Source organism: Larus michahellis, chromosome Z, assembly GCF_964199755.1.
Source record: "Larus michahellis chromosome Z, bLarMic1.1, whole genome shotgun sequence".
NCBI classification, from domain to species: Eukaryota; Metazoa; Chordata; class Aves; order Charadriiformes; family Laridae; genus Larus; species Larus michahellis.
This window is the reverse complement of record NC_133930.1, coordinates 70,579,479-70,596,355: the sequence shown is the minus strand read 5'-3', so window position 1 is coordinate 70,596,355 and position 16,877 is coordinate 70,579,479. Positions and strand designations below refer to the sequence as shown.

Sequence of the window (16,877 nt, the reverse complement as noted above, 5' to 3'; positions counted from 1 at the left end):
ACGGTAATGGCTTTTGAGGATTTCAATACCTTCTACAGTGCCTAGTAAAGTGTCTGTGGGGATACACAGTGTTGGTGAATGACTCAGTTTACCTGTGTAGACGAGTGTCAGGCACTGTAGTGCTAAAGCCAGTGAAAGCTTAACAAATTAGTAAGACCTTTTTTTTCTTTTCCACAGAAAAACAGCTACCCTCTGCCTTCCCTTGATACTCTATACTAGATTCCTCAACACAGACTTGACCAATCCAAGTAAGGAAAGATGAGAAAAAAGTGCTAATTTTTATGCATTGCAATACAAACCACATTTTTATGCTACAGTTTGCCTTAAATGTGCAGAATTCTTTTTTCTATTGGGCAATCCAATCGAAATCAGATCCCCATTTTCCAGAAGGCATTAATAGTACAAGTTGTAGACTTCACTGATTTCATACCTGCAATACCTCAACATACCAGAACAGGGTTTGGGAATTTTTTTCATCTAGTATGGTGTCTCAGCTTCAGGGAATTCAACTTAAATGTTCTAATTTAACTTCATAAAATAGAACTTGCAACTTGGATCCATACTTTTGAAGGCAAAGCACTTATTCTTATTAGACTTACAGTGGCAGTATTGGCAGACTCATCTTTTTGCAATACCAACTGCTCTGCTTCGGGCTTTTTGTCCCTCTCATTTTCTGATACTTGTAATTCCTTCTTTCCAACTGCTCTTCCCAAGTTTGGCTTGAACCTCTGGAATCTGCTCCTCACTAACTGAACAGGTTGAAGAGGTGTTTGTTTACTTCCTTCTTCATTGGTATTTTTGCTATCAATGCTAAGTCAGACAGAAAAAAAAATATTCCAAAACTTAATACAGGAGTATGTCATTTACGAACACAGGTTCATTACATTTACCTATAAAAAACAGCTGAGTTTATAAAAGAAACCATGTAAACATAAAAGTTCTGCTGAGTTTAAGCTACAAACACAAAACTTTGCTTCAGGAAAAATTTCAAAGCAGTGGTCTCCTAACTACTTTCACAACAGAGTTAACTAACTCGCGGGAGGCCTTAACCTACTGTCTGCTCATTATTATAAAACTAAAGCAATTTTCACATGGTTTCTCTGATAAGCAAACTAGTATTCCTCTGCTTACATAAAATGAATCTAGTGTTTCAGACAATGAAACAGTTGTAAAATGAATGCTTGCTAATTTAATGCTTGGCATAGAAGTAACTAGAATCTTAGTATCACTAGTGTCAAAACCATGAGAACTGAGATTTTGTTCAGTATTTTTCTTAGATTTTCTTTGCCAGTTAGCAATTCATTGGCACAACGATTTCCTTTAAAATACTTTCATTGTTACAGTCAAGAAACAAAAGTAGCTAAGCCCTCACCCTGCATTAGTAGTTGAGGTGTCATCTTGGTTCATTTCAGGTTGACAAAACTTGAGTTCACCATCCTCTGATCCTGAAAATGTCTTTGGGGACTTTGGCCTCTCAGAAACTTCCTGAGAGCCAAAAGACTTCTCTCCTAAGGATTCCAATGGTTTCAAGACTTCATACTTTCCTGCTTTCTGAAAAATATAAACACGAGAACCAGAAAAAGTCATAATACTAAACCAAAAGGAGACATCATGATGTCCACAAAGTTTGCTACTAATCACTCTGAAATATTTCCTCCAAAAACCTCTCTGTAACTGCTCACTAACAATTTCCTAGTCTTGCCACGACAAACACATACTCTTTTATTTTAAACAAAATAGCTTGAAATCTACATTTCTTCTTTGCTATCTTCTATTAATGCTTCTCTTTCTTCACTGTCAACTCTACAAGGCCACCTCAGGTCACAGATGTCTAACAAGAGATACAGAACAGAGAATCTTTTTCTCCCCACATACAACCAAGTGGAAAGCAGAGGAGTTTTCATGTAGAAAATTTTAGCTTTTGAAAAAATTGCTTAAGAAAAGATTAACTTCATATTTTTTAAATAATCGGTATTTAATTTCACAAACCTAAAAGCTCAAATATAACTAAAGAAAAAGAAAGCCTTACATCTGTATCAGGAAGGATGCTACAGTCACTGTCACACTGTGTCAAACTTTCTTCCTTTTTTGTATCTTTCTGTGATACATCTCTATTATTTACATCCAGCACTTCCTTCCTACTAGTTGTCATTCTTAAATTTGGCTTTGGTCTCTGGAATCGACCCCTCAGTAGCCGAGCTGATGATACAACAGTTTTCTCCTCTTCCTTCTGAGGACCAGACTCCCTACAAAAACAAACAAAAGAACAATCAAAGGCATGGGACAACAGCAGTTTTCCAAGTCATGCATGACATACTTATATGTAGCTCTGTTCAATACAATAGCCAACTATAAAAATCCTTAGCTTTCTCAGAGCAATAACAAAGTTACTGACGTTGTGAAAAAGATACAATAAAAACACATCAAACACCACCAAAAACCTGGTGTGTCTTATAAATAGGTGAGCAAAAATAAGTTAAAAAAAGATGCCATTTCAGGATAACTGCAACTTCCAGTCACACTTTGAGAAGAATATAAACATTTCACAAATGCCTTTTGTTGCCCAGTCATGCTTAAAACTACCCAATAGATTTACAATGCAGTTGTTTGAGGTTTTTTAGAGGACACTTTAATAGGAAACCAGACCCTAAACTCACAGATTTATGTAAGCACATAGGGATGCACTGTTAGGACCAACATGGAAAAGACAACCACAGGAACTGAGCATCAGAAAAACGTATTAATTTGAAAACTGGGCTCACAGTCCAAAGATCAAATTAACATCCAACAGCATAAAAATTTAGTGCTTTCGAGCTCTTGGGGTTTTGTCTGTGTAAGTCTATTGTTGTCTTGATTAAACATCTTATTATGAATATAAAACTTGGATTTAATGCTGGAGTTGAATGTAGAAGTGTAGCTACCTAGAGATATTGATGGTTTTGAACCCTCCCTTCTCTCATTTGAAAAATAACCTTACCCTGTGTTGAAATCTGAAACCTGTTTCAAGACATCTGAAGATCCCTTTTCACTTTCATAGCTTTCTGCTTCTGATGACTTTTCTTGGGAACACTCCCTTGTATGTATTGAGTTCATCTCAGAATCTGTAGAAACACCCCCTTCTAACATCACATTGCATGGCTGAGTGCCTTCATGAACCATCACATCCTAAAAGGAATAAAAGTTTCATTCTATTAAGATGAAAGATTTGTTTGACCTCTCTTTTAGAAAAACAGGGGAGAAAGAAAGTTTATTTTAGCATCTCTTAGAAAAAACACTCAAAAAGATCTCTCTTGCTTCCTGTGCATCCAACTAGTATCAGTAGCTACTTTAAAAGTTTGGTATTTTTCTACCTACTTTCTATCTGAACTGTTTTGGTTTTTTTTCAAGAGACCTTTTTTCTCTGCACTTCTCTCTTCAGATCTGGTATCCCAATAAGTAATCACAACAAAGTCAGAGACAACCCATCTATCCATGGAAAAGAGAACCTAAGTGCAAGCATGAGGCAATTTTAAAACAATTCAGTTTATTCTGAAACAATAATGAAGCATGCAAAGGCTATACTTACAAATGATGTGGTATCTACCTAGATCTTTGTTACTAAAGACTTCTACTTAGGACCTGGCAGAACAGTGTGCCTAAGCAACTGCTCAATAAACTTACATTTTTGAGGCATGGATAGTTGTTTTCATCTTGTATGACACCTTTTTCTACTTCTCCAACTTCTGTTTTCTCCTCTTCAGGATCTTTTTCGTCTGTCAGGTCTTTTTGCCTTGCAACACTTCTTAGGAGATTTGGTTTTGGTCTTTGCACTCTGCCTCTCTTTAGAGGTGTTGGTTTCAGCACACTCTGTTTGACATCTTTTTGTAAACCAGCTGTTTCATTAGACCTGCAAAAGTACATAAGATACATAAGTACACACCACATCTGAAAGTGGGAGGAGTCTTGGAGACGTGATGTTTTTTCTTCTCTTTTTTTAAACAGTTATTAACACACACTTATCTAAAATGGAGCTATGCATTACTAAATTCATGAACAACAAAGTTAGAAGTGTATCTGCTAGAGACTGAGCAAGTACCTGACAAGTTTAAACTTATATTTGCCCTGTTCTTTTTCTTTTCCCACTGGAGGCAGGATACCACACTAGACAGACCTTTCTCTGACCCTTAAGTGCTCTTCTTGTATTCCTATCTGGTCTAGAGGCAGATGGACCTAAAATAATGAAGGGTTAAAAATCACAAACATTCATAAAAATACATAAGTAACTTCACAATCTCACTAATGTAAGAATATCAGATGCACATTACAACTGCTTGATGCTTCTATGCTTTCTTAACTGAGCATCAAGCTACATAACATGTTAATGAAATAAATAACTTCTGAAGTACTTTTCTGCCAGGTTATCAAACCCAGTTTACCTCTCTCCATCCTCTTCAACCGTCCCCCTTTAAAAAAAAAGTTTGGGTTGGTTTTGGTTTTTTTGTTACTGTTCTGCTTTGCTTTGGGTTTGGGGTTTTTTTTTGAAGGGTAGGGTGCCTTTTTTGTTTTTTGGTTTTGTTTTGTTTTTTCCTTTTTTCTGTAATTACCACACTATGTAATACTACCAGAAGTGAGAGGCATGGCAAATTGCTGGAGAGCAGCCCATGTCTTCTCATTTTTCACATACTTACTGAGACACTGTCTCCAGGACTTTATCATCTTTCTCTGCAGCTTCTTCACTGGTAGCATTGGACCTATAACTTTGATCAGTATTCTGAACAGAAATAGAATATTAAGACATTAAGTCTCTTACATTTATAAAGTACAGCATTACCTAACAGACCAGGGAACTGTCCAGAACAGAATACAAAATGGATTGCTTATGACAGACACAAGCATTTACAGGGTACATTTCACATGGCCAGAAAGGTGCAGTAAAATCTAGAAGTAACAACTAAAGCTGTATTCACTGCAGGACACAAAAGATTACTGGCATCTACTGTTTGTGTGACAAGCTCCCAGCTCAGCTGAGGCCTCTAAGCAATATCACAATGTCACTGCAGGTAAAGCAAATGGCTGACTCCTGGTCATACTCGGAAACAATAAACATTGCTGTTGCATCCAGCATGTTTGTAGCTAACACATTATCTCCAGTTACCTTACTCTATTAAATACCTTTTCAGTTTCGCTCTTAGGCTGTGGATGGGACATTTTATTGTTTCCTGCATCTTTTCCAGGCTCTTCTTTCCTTCCAGATGCTCTCGTAACATTAGGCTTAAATCTCTGTCGACATCCTCTAACTATTGCCTTTGCAGTAACAGTCTTTTCATGTTCTCTGCACAAAGTATGCACAACAGCAACATTTACTGCATAATATTCAAGCCTATGTAATATGCAATGACTTGCACAGCTTTCTTTACTGGAATTGGGTTGTCTTTGGAAGGATTTGCACAAGCTTATGCAAGTTTTTTTAACAAGAAAACTAAACTTTGTTTAGCCTTACAGAGTGTGGAAACTCCATTTATCTACCTATTAAAAAGATATGAAGCTATCACACAGGGGAAGAACCTAACTAGACTGCATACAATACTTGTTTCTGCCAGCGTCAGCAGAGCCATTAGCTGGAAACCGAGGGTGGGAAGAAAGCAAAGCCACAGTTTTCACTTCCCTTCCTTCCCCCTCCCAAATTACAAGCATAGATGGTACTTCATAAAGTAATGCTTTCCTCAACTTCCCAGAAAAGAAGTACATACCTTCTGTAATAGTACCATCTGATACCATAAAAAAAATAGCAAAGTCAAATTTAAGATTTATGTTAAAATTTCACAATTACTGTTGTCTTTTTATAATAGCACTACATAGGATAAATTAACAATCATAGTCAGTTGATTCCAGTGGACTGGAAAAGCAATCTCAATACTTACTCAGATTTAGTATCCAAACCCGTGTTCTCTACTTCCATGCCTTCATTTCTGTTTCTTATACTGTCTTCCTCAGAGCACTGGAATTGAGGCAATGAATATTACTCTTGGACAAGTGTACAGATACCTCAGAGGCAATTCTCAGAATACTACTTATTAGACTGCAGCTGGTCCACAGTATCAGCATTGGTCAAAATGGATACAGCATCAAGACCATAGCATATTAAGCAACGTGCCTCCTTCTAACCTTATCATCTGTATTCACAAGGTTTGGAGAAGTCTCAGCCTCCATTTTCTCTTGGGTTGCTATTTCTCTCCTTCCAGATGATCTCACTAAATGGGGTTTAGGTCTTTGCAAGCACCCTCTGTCTGCTGGCTTTTCAGTTTTCCTTAAGATATAAAAAGAGGTTGTATATGTTATTACCAAAGAGAAACTTAAAAGTCTTACATGGTCCAAGATGTATTTCAAGAGCAATTTTCACAACCAATGTTCACCCACAAAATGACAGAACATCTTCAGAGAAGTTTCTCATTCTTACTCACTGTAGAGGGGCTAGCTTTTTTCTAAGCTTAGTTAAATCTTCCACATGACATTTTAAATCTTAGCCAAATCATTGCTCCTTAGTGACCAAAATTTCTATCAAAAAGCTTCACTAAATATGGAAAAAAGTTACCATGTCCACCATGTAGTCCAACCTACTATGGCAAATCAGAATTATACCCAAATTAAGTAAGTATAGGTTTAGCTCAAGAACAACTGCAAGGTAAAATAATTCTACTTACATGCTTTCAGACTGAGAATCACTTTCTGTTGCACTCTGCTTTTCATCTGGTCTATGTAAGTCATGTATGTCTTTTTTCTGAGTAAGGAAAAAAAAACATTGTAGAAATGACACAATAAAGGTAGAACTCTGCTGTAATGTAGACAAAAGCAGAAAAAAGAACAAGATTCCGAGAATGATTCAGGTTGGAAGGGACCTCCAGAGGTCATTTGGATCAACCCCTGTGCTCAAGCAGGGCCACCTAGAGCTGGTCACCCAGGACTGCATCCAGATGACTTCTGAATATTGTCAAGGATGGAGACTCCAGTGTCTCTCTGGATAACCTGTGCCAGTGCTCCATCACCCTCTCCGTGAAAAACTGTTTCCTGATGTTCAGAGGGAACCTCCTGTGTTTCAGTTTGTGCCCATTGCCTCTTGTCCTGTCACTGGGCACCACTGCAAAGAGCCTGGCTCCATGCTCTTTCTACCCTCGCTTTAGGATTTTATATAGAGATAGAAGAGATGGCCCTGAGACTTCTCTTCTCCAGGCTGAACTGTCGCAGCTCTTTTCAGCCTTTCCTAATAGGGAAGATGCTTCAGTCCCTTCACCATCTTCACGGCCCTTTCATGGGCTATCTCCAGCATGTCCATGTCTCTTACACCAGGGAGCCCAGAACTGGCCACAGTACTACACCTGTGGCCTCACCAGTGCTGAATAGGCAGGGTAGGATAACCTCCCTCAAACTGCTGGCAATGCTTCTCCTAATGCAGCCCAGGATACCATTAACCTTTTTTTACAGCCAGGGCATATTGTTGGCTCATGTTCAATTTGGTGTCCACCAGGACACCAGGACCAGCTTTGCTTTCTGCAAAGCTGCTTTCCACCTGGGTGTCTCCCAGCACATACTGGTGCCTGGGGTTGTTCCTCCCCACGTGCAGGACTTTGCACTTCCCCTTGCTGAACTTCATGAGGTTCCCGTAAGCCTATTTCTTTGTCTTTTAATTAGATGAAGCTGATAACACACTCCTTAGGAAGTATCAGCTATCGTTACTTTCCACGTCTAGTATTTAAATCATTTTCCTAGAGAGCACTGACCACCACTCTGAAAAAGAAAAGAAAAATTTGACAACACAGCAAACTAATCACAATTACAGAAAAGATTTTATGGAACCTATTCAGTGAATTATGGTAAAAGGCTACTGCACAAAAACATTTCTCTACTTTATTTATCTCTTTAATAATATTAATAAAATAATGTTTCACGCCAGTGGTTAGCTGAGCATTTCTAGTTTTAGGTCAGTGATCATGTTTACATACTTTTAAAGAAAATTAACCATAGCAGGCCAAGAGAATTAGAACTGACATAAAAGCTCTTTTGAAATTACCAGTTTTAGAGGTTATTATGCTGCATGTCGAAGAGCCATAATTAATCAGACAGATAGCTTAGCTACTCAGGCTACTGACACAACTATGACAGGCTGGTGTATATAGCACATCGCCCTGTTCAGTTCATTCAATTCAGTTCATCAGACTTTACACAGTATGAGATTAAGTTCCAAAGATGACAATGATGCAAGGATAGAAGGATGATCAGAGGAATGAACTTTATATGAGAAGTGTAAGACTAGAACTCTTCAGCTTGAAAAAAAAATATTGTTGGAGAGAGGAAAAACTGTCATTATAAACAGGAATAGCTTGGAGAAGATGAACAGGAACATCACAAAGATGAACGGGAACAGAACAACGGAAGTACAATGCATATCAAACGATCAGGCATCAGGCTGAAAATCCAAATAATATACTTTTAAAATTAAGTGACTAATTAAAGGAATGAACTCTCAGATGTAGTATGCAATTCATGACAAAGGTACAGATAGATGCAAAAAAGTAGCTGACATGAGGAAGAGATGCATCAAGGGCTTCAAAAGAAGCCAGACACAACCGCATGAAGTTTCTAAACTGCTGGACCTGATTAGAACATACCCGAAGAAAGATCATTCAATCTTGGTCCAGTTCCTTGCATCTTTCCTGAAACACCTCATGGCAGCCAGTACCCGTGGACAAGAGTTTACACAGGTTTCCATTCTGAGGCAGCACAAACAACCCAATGATCATTCTGCTCAAATCAGTTTTCTAACATTGTGCTAGTAAGCCTACGCCAGCAAAAAATCTCGCTCCAAGATTTTACTGTTGATATTGTACTGCTTCACTTTTGAATAATTCAACTGTTCAGCTGTTTAAATTGTCTATGAGGTAAGCCAAGCATGCACAGAATACTCTCTAAATAAATATAGTATAACAGACAACCTACTAAAGCAAGCCAAATTTAAGTTTTGGTGATCTTCTCAGGCTTGCTGCCTTTTTTCCACCTAGCAGTAAAAACATCACAAAACCAATCAAAAATTGGCTTTGATTTACAAAAACACTTTTAATAGTAAAGAGGAAGATCTTAAGAAGTAAGAGTTACATAAAAAATAAAAATACCTTTGTTTCTCTAGTTTCTTCAGATTGTCTTTCTTTGCTTCTAATCTTTGAAACAGGTAACTCTGAAATCAGGCTTTCCTGTGATGTATCATCTCTAATATCTAGGGTTCTCAGTTTAGCAGATTCCGTTTCTAGTATAACATCATTGCTACCTTCAAAGCTGAAGTCAATAAAAGCACACAAAAACATTGTATTAGTGTGTTTTAATAAAAAAGCTATTATTGTTTACAGATAGATCAAGTTGCACAGAAAAATTAATGCAATTTTGACATGAAATAACTACATGCGTTTCAGAGATTCTGACAAGTTTTAGTGATATTTGCAGGATGTAAGCTTTAAAACAACTTTTGCAATGCTATTACAAGATGTTAAAATCCCATCTGAATATTCTAGACTAGCTTTTTTTTTTAAACAGACTTTACTAATATAAACACTGTACGCAGAAGCTTTTTTTTCCCCTGATCTTCTGTAACAATCTATGTTGAGTTCTAAGACTAATGCTGTTCCTTCATATGCTTCCAAAGAGGTATTAAAGCACATAAAAATTATGTGAATATGTATTAAATAACAAACAATTACAATACAGCTAAATACAATAATTAAGATACAAAATTCTGAAGTAGCACCAGCAACATGACTTTTTTAGATTTACCACTTTCTTGTATAACAAGTTTAATAAAACATTCGCTTTCTCTGTAGTAAAAGAATGCCCAAAACCAAAAGCTTGCCTCCCACACAGGTTCTGCACAAATAAAGTCCAAAGAACTTTTCTTTCCCACAAGAACCATCTTACTAAAAAACAAATGTAAGTGCATAGAACATGACTTAGCAACATCACCAAGCAGTGCTTTGAGAGAAATATTAGGAATTATGGTAAGACAATAGCGTTCATTAACACCCTAAAAAAAGTGAAAGCTGTTTTGGATAGGATTTTAGTATTAATGTAAATTAACGCTGCAAGGGCAGGCATCAGGGCAGAGAATTTATTGAGACTGTAAATTAAGAACAGCTTACTAAAACACAGGACAGTCCTCAGAAACCAAAATCCTGCCCATTCTGTGCCAGTTAACATGATGGTAAGCATAAATAAACAAAACCAATACTAAAACGTTAAACTATTTTTCATTTTGCCTAAGCTTTCCATTGTAAACATTACCTGCATAAATTGACGTCACTTTCTCCCTCCATTATGTCATCTGCTGATAAACAGGATGCTGATATCTCTTCCTCTATAACAGCAGTCTCATCTTGTTTGCCTTCAATAACACTATCCAGTTCTTCTCTACAGGTAGTATGACCATCGTTTGCATCACATACCTTTTTTTTTTCTGCTAACGAATAAGAATTAAATCAATTTGGACATTCTGGGCAACAATCTTAGAATTCCAATTCTCACATCCTAGCTACAGTGAAGAAAGACTCAATTTAAAACAAAAAATCACAGTAGAAAATGCCTAAGTATTAAGATTTATGAGCTCTATTCTCAGCAAAAATAAAATGTTTAGACTTAGTATGAAAGCTGATTTTGGAAGGCATCGTTCCACAAGCTCCCAAGGCAGTCCAGTGACATAAATCAAAACCCAAGTTCTCAATTTTAAGTTTTCAAAGTCTTTAAATAAAAATTATATTTTATATAAAGAAACTTACAAGAAAGCCGGAGAGGACTACAAGAAAGCTGGAGAGGGACTTCTTATAAGGGCATGTAATGATAGGACGAGGGCTAATGGCTTCAAACTAGAAGAGGGTAGATTTAGATTAAACATCAGGAAGAAAGGTTCCAGTATGAGGGTGTTGAGGCACTGGCACAGGTTGCCCAGGGAAGTTGTGGATGCCCCATCCCTGGAAGTGTTCAAGGCCAGGCTGGATGGGGCTTTGAGCAGCCTGGTCTAGTGGGAGGTGTCCCTGCCCACAGCATAGGGGTTGGAACTAGATGATCTTTAAGGTCCCTTCCAACTCTAACCATTCTGTGATGCTAAGACATTTGAACATTTGACAGTGAGCATTTTTGCCTCTTACTTTTCTTAGAGGATTTATCTTCTTCCACCACATTTGAAGGGACTGACATTTCTTCTGAAAGATTCTCCACTTCCTGTTCAAGATCATCTTTTCTCTTCTTCTTTCTCTTCTTTTTTGCTAACCCTGGCTCTAATGCAACCTGTTCTTCTGCCTGGTCAGAAATGCCCAAAGATTCTTCATTTTCTTTCTCAGCCATCACAGTATCTGCTTCCATTTCTGCATCAGAAATTCTAGCTTCCTGAAGATCATCTTGATCGTTAGCAGCTTCTGTGCTGGCAGCTTTTACTATTGAGACAATATGGTTCCTGGTTAATAGACTGGTGGAGTATTAGGAGCCATAAATAGCAAAGATATTTCCACAAGCAATGTCTTGTGAATTCATACATCACTGCCAATACACTGCCAGGCACATGAGCAGGATCATGAGAAGTCAGTCACTGACTTAAGAGGAAAGCTTCAGCATAGATTAACTTCAACACTAAATGCAAAACACATTCTGTACGTGGGACAACACTTCACCAGGGGAAAGTCAATACAGGATGTAATTTAGTCTAGGATGCAATTTAGTAAATGTTCTTGTTCCTCTACTTTTTAGTGGGTTACACAGTCACTTTTGGATACAGGAAAAATAGGCATTGCTATTGCTGAAAAGAATTATTATATCTCTGCAGAAAAATGTGATGGTTGCAGAAAGTACGGCACGGAGAAGTAATTTTGATTAATAGATGTACTGTAGTTAATCACGCTTATTTACATAAGAAAGCGAAATTATTATCTAGCTAATAATTATCAAGTTCTTTTCTGGGCTTAATGAGTTTCTAAAATTCTCCTCTCTCCCCTTTTCAAGACATTTTGTCTTGATCTTGTATTTATACAGAATATCAACCACCACAAACCTTTCCCTGTTTTTTTATTATTCTTAATGAACTTGTTCCCCTATAGTTAAGAAATCCAAAATGCCAGAGAAGTAGAAATGCATACTCACATTACTTTAAAGGTAAAGTACTTTTAATCTACCATTAAAGTCTACGCACAGAATGTCTATATGTATCCATTAAGTCCTAATAGGTGGGACATCTTACTTAATCAGATATGAAATCAAGGCTATAGAAAAGCAGCAACTATGCCAATTTTAAGAATTAAACATCGATGTTGCTTCCTAACTAGCATCCCCTTTAAAAAGGTTGTTTGCTTGTTTGTTCCACAGTACCACTTACAAGAAAATGTATTCTTGTGGAACAAATAAGTGAACAACCCAACAGAATTAGCAGGGAATTTATGAAGTGGTGTCAGTATAACCATTCTTAATCTGTGAAAGGTTCTTTTATTGGTAATGAAGTTAAAAGACACTATGGTGATCAATAGTAATTAAACACAATCTTTATTCTTTATTTTAAATAGATCAGAAAACGAAGACAACTTTTACAAGAACCCTGCAAAGAGTCGCACCCTTGAGGAGTCTAACAATAATTAAAGGAGAAAAAGAGCCCTATAGTTAAGAAAACCCTAAAAGAAAGGGATTTGAAACGTAAGAAAAATTTAAATTAAAAGTTACAGAAGAGGTTGCCAAAAATATGGTTTTGGCCCAAGGATTCTAAAAGTGAACTTTGTTACCAACTCATGGAGATACTTTTCAACTATTAAATTAGAATATCCCCTCTACCATATCAGTGCTTCAGACTGTGGAAAATCACTAATCTCAGTGTGGTCTCACACTCCTGCCCAGAGAAAACACACCTCAGGAAACTGGCCGCTACCAATTATTGCCATCCCACATATCAGTAAACTACGTCTGAAATAGTTATGCTATCAAGCCAAGACCCTCTTGCCCTGCCTGGAACAGGGAAGGAAAAGATTCCCTACACAATTTTTCCTCTGCTAGCAACACATTACTGACCACTGCTCAGTAACAATAAATCAGGCATTCTTTTGAAGTACCTTTTGGTTTCTTCCGAGGTCTTGATGGCTTCTTTTCCTTTGGCTTCTGGCTTTTAACAGTTTTTTGCTTCCTCTTTTCCTCATCTGCTAAGACCTTCTCAAGCAGCTGGGCAAAGAATTCAAAATCAAAGGGACGCTTTTCTTCTATCAGATTAAAGCAAAAAAATAGAAAAGATTTCAAATTTGATAATTTTTCCAAGTTTCTGCTTTGTAAATAGTCATTGGTGTATGTTATGATATTAAAAAGCAAAGATTATATAAATTTAAACAGAGAATTGTTTTTGCAAACACTTTCTGTATCACTTGAGCAGGAACACATATAAACACTTGAGTTGACACCTATACAGATTATGGTAGCTTGGTTTTAAAAAACAAATAGTAAAAAGGTTACAGTACTTAATAGTTTAGAAAATTTAATAATTGACAAATACATTAATTGTACCATAGTATCAAATAATGTATTAACATGCTGCTCTAGGACTTACATAGCCATTCAAATAACACACAAAGCCTTTAAGGATTCTCAAGGCAGTTTACCATAAGTAACTGTGCTACAAATTCCCATGAATCAGAATAATCTTCAACTGAATATACATAAAGGAAAGTTTATATTAATCTCATTTATCAGACATATAGAAAAGCCAGAAATTAAAGCTAAAGATCTTTACTGTGGACAATGTTTGTCATAAAACCCTAAGATACCCCAGCTTCTGAACTCACCTATGAGCAAAAACTTTTCTTTATAATCAATTCAAGCATGGTAAAGGACAAAAATTACCATGAAAAAAGACGACTACTATTTAATGACTCATTGTAGGGTGGGGTACATTTACTTTACTTACTGAAAGCTTTGTCTATCCTCCATCCATTAGCTTTTTCCTCACGTTTGAACTTGTTCTGAAAGCAAAGGTACAGTTGCCTTTTTCAGTAAGCAAGAAACTAAACAATATATTGTAGAAAATGGCAGTTCAAGATAAACCTTCTTGAATACAACACAATCTTCTACCAACTAAAGTTGTTAAAACTTACAAACACACCCACAGAACACAAGAGTGTACTTAATTTTTAAATATAAAATCTGTCTCCAATAGATACCACCAGTCATAATTTTTTATTATTTTCAACATCTTTGGCCTTACTTCCAAACTAAGCAGGGTCTGAAATACTGAGTATCTTCCCAGCTGGATACCGTGAAAGAGGCAACACAGAAGACTCTCACCAAACATCCACTTATAGATGTTAAGGAGGCGACTGGTGACAGCCAACACAGCTTGACTAAGGGCAAATCGTGCCTGCCAAATTTGGTGGTCTTCTATGACGAAGCTACAGTGCTGGTCAATAAGGGAAAAGCAACTGACGTCATCTACCTGGAACTGTGCAAAGCGTGTAACACTATCCCACAAGACATCCTTGTCTCTAAATTGGAGAGACATGGATTTGACTGACAGATCACTCAGTGGACAACGAATTGGCTGGATGGTGGCACTCAAAGAGTTGTGGCCAATGGCTTGGTGTCCAAGCGGTGACCAGTGACAAGTGGCATTCCTCAGGGGTCAGTACTGAGACTGGTGCTGCTTAACATTTTTGTCAGTGACACGACAGTCGGATTGAGTGCACCCTCAGCAAGTTTGCCAACGACACCAAGCTGTGTGGTGTGGTTGACACGTCGGAGGGAATGGATGCCATCCAGACGGACCTGGACAGGTCGGCCCATGCAAACCTCACAATGGCAATCCCAAGCACAAATACAGGCTGGGCAGAGAATGGATGGAGAGCAGCCCCAAGGAAAAGGACTTGGGGTGTTGGTGGACGAGAAGCTCAACATGAGCCAGCAATGTGTGTTTGCAGCCTAGAAGGCCAGATGCATCCTGGGCTGCATCAAAAGAAGCGTGGCCAGCAGATCAAGAGAGGTGATTCTCCCCCTCTGCTCTGCTCACCTAGACAGCCCACCTAGAGTACCGTGTCCAGCTCTGGAGCCCTCAGCACAAGAGGACACGGACCTGTTGGAGTGGGTCCAGAGGAGGGCCATGAAGATGATCAAAGGGCTGGAGACAGGCTGAGAGAGTTGGGTTTGTTCAGCCTGGAGAAGGTTCTGGGGAGACCTTATAGCAGCCTTTCAGTACCTAAAGGGGGCCTGCAGGGAAAGATGGGGAGGGACTCTTTATCAGGGAGTGTAATGATAGGACATGGGGGTAATGGTTTTAAACTGAAAGAAGGTAGATTTAGATATTAGGAAGGAATTCTTTACTGTAAGGGTGGTGAGGCACCGCAACAGGTTGCCCAGAGAAGCTGTGGATGTCCCATCCCTGGAAGCGTTCCAAGGCCAGGCTGGATGGGGCTTTGAGCAACCTGGTCTAGTGGGAGGTGTCCCTGCCCATGGCAGGGGGGCTGGAACTAGGTGATCTTTGAGGTCCCTTCCAACTCTAACCATTCTATGATTCTCTGCTTAACAGCATTCTTCAATTAAAATAAAATCAAGACAAACTGTGTTGAGCTATGACAGATTTACTAGATATGTTGTGCAGAATTCAACCCAGCATGTTTCACATACTTACTACCTCTTGGAAAGTTATTAAAAAAGTATTGCTACAGGACCAGTTAGCATCAAAATTATCAACACTAACAGAGGAAGCATAGGAATAGCAAATGAGAAACAGAAAAGTGAAAACAGATTTTAATTGCTTCACACAGTGCTTAGATTTTTACCTTAATTTCTGCTCTGGCTCTATGAGGAAACAGCCGTCCAATCAAGGAGAAGTCTGTTCCTACCATACTGATAGCTAAAAAGAACATGTCTGTTTCTGGAAGCGAAGGGGAAAAAAAATTTACACACACTTAACTATTTAACTAACCATCCTTCTTGTAATCTAAAATAAAAACACCTTTCAAACTTAATGCAATGAGATAAATAACTTTAAGGTTATCTACTGTGTCTGCAAAAGTTCAGCTAGGCTGGAGTATGTGTGTTATTTCACCTAAGTACCTCTAATAACATTTGCTGAACGAACTATCAGAGAGAACTGTCTAATCTAATATAAAACTGCAGAATGTGAAATACCTTTTGTAAGCTAATAAATCAAACTTAACCACCTCCAAATTGCCAATGTTCACTTTTATTACGAACACAAGGACATACAGAAATCAGAAAAATGCCTGTGTAAAAATACCATCTCCATTATTATTTGTTGACAGGAAAAGAGTGCATTCCAAAAGCAGCACAGTGAATTTTGAAGCTAATTCTTCCCTCTAAGGTTGTAGAAAAACATTTCCAATTGTAAAAAGTATTGCAGTGTTGTCAGCTTAGAGATAATAATCAATTCACAGCAGGCATAACAAAAAAAACCAATCACCCACTCATAAAAACACAGCTGTCCACATGCATTGAAATCAGCCTACATAGAGATGGCTTATAGAAGTTATTCCTGCCCATGCTGGAAGAACCAAGTAAAGAAGCTTTTAAGAAATGTTCCATATAGAGCACAAATATCTGGACACCAGAATCCAAAATTACACTTTTGATAAGGCAGACTAGCATTTCCACAGCATCTAAGCATCCATGACAAAAAATTCACAGGTAGCCTGTGTATCATAAGGCACTGAATTTTTTAAAAATGCCGATTTTCACAGTAAACATCATGGCTCTGCTTGTTGCAAGTGTTTGGAGGGTTGAGACTACATCACACATAAGTAGATCCATTTACTCCACTGGAAATAAAAATTATTGAGTACAAAGCACAGATGGATAACCAAGATTCTTCTGCAGACTCAAAACCTGAAACC

At 37.8% G+C, this 16,877-nt stretch overlaps 1 protein-coding gene across 8 annotated transcripts in view; it reads right to left on the bottom strand.

Annotated features, from left to right (window-relative positions):
* The window catches only part of BDP1 (BDP1 general transcription factor IIIB subunit), a 53,559-nt gene that overhangs the window by 28,182 nt on the left and 8,500 nt on the right, over positions 1–16,877 (bottom strand). For 6 of the 8 annotated variants that reach the window (XR_012584840.1, XR_012584841.1, XM_074569066.1 and 3 more), the window contains exons 7-22: positions 15,804–15,898; positions 13,940–13,994; positions 13,098–13,241; positions 11,160–11,444; positions 10,300–10,474; positions 9,144–9,303; positions 6,681–6,757; positions 6,145–6,286; positions 5,901–5,977; positions 5,152–5,311; positions 4,668–4,750; positions 3,661–3,886; positions 2,978–3,165; positions 2,030–2,246; positions 1,373–1,551; positions 600–810 (exon numbers count right to left, since the gene is read on the bottom strand). Coding sequence is in view for 6 of the 8 variants with exons in the window: in XM_074569066.1 (XP_074425167.1) it covers positions 600–810; positions 1,373–1,551; positions 2,030–2,246; positions 2,978–3,165; positions 3,661–3,886; positions 4,668–4,750; positions 5,152–5,311; positions 5,901–5,977; positions 6,145–6,286; positions 6,681–6,757; positions 9,144–9,303; positions 10,300–10,474; positions 11,160–11,444; positions 13,098–13,241; positions 13,940–13,994; positions 15,804–15,898 (2,474 nt within the window). In the remaining 2 variants the exon portion in view is untranslated. The remainder of the gene's footprint in view (positions 1–599; positions 811–1,372; positions 1,552–2,029; positions 2,247–2,977; positions 3,166–3,660; positions 3,887–4,667; positions 4,751–5,151; positions 5,312–5,900; positions 5,978–6,144; positions 6,287–6,680; positions 6,758–9,143; positions 9,304–10,299; positions 10,475–11,159; positions 11,445–13,097; positions 13,242–13,939; positions 13,995–15,803; positions 15,899–16,877) is intronic. The other 2 variants (XM_074569065.1, XM_074569068.1) reach the window with 1 other exon arrangement.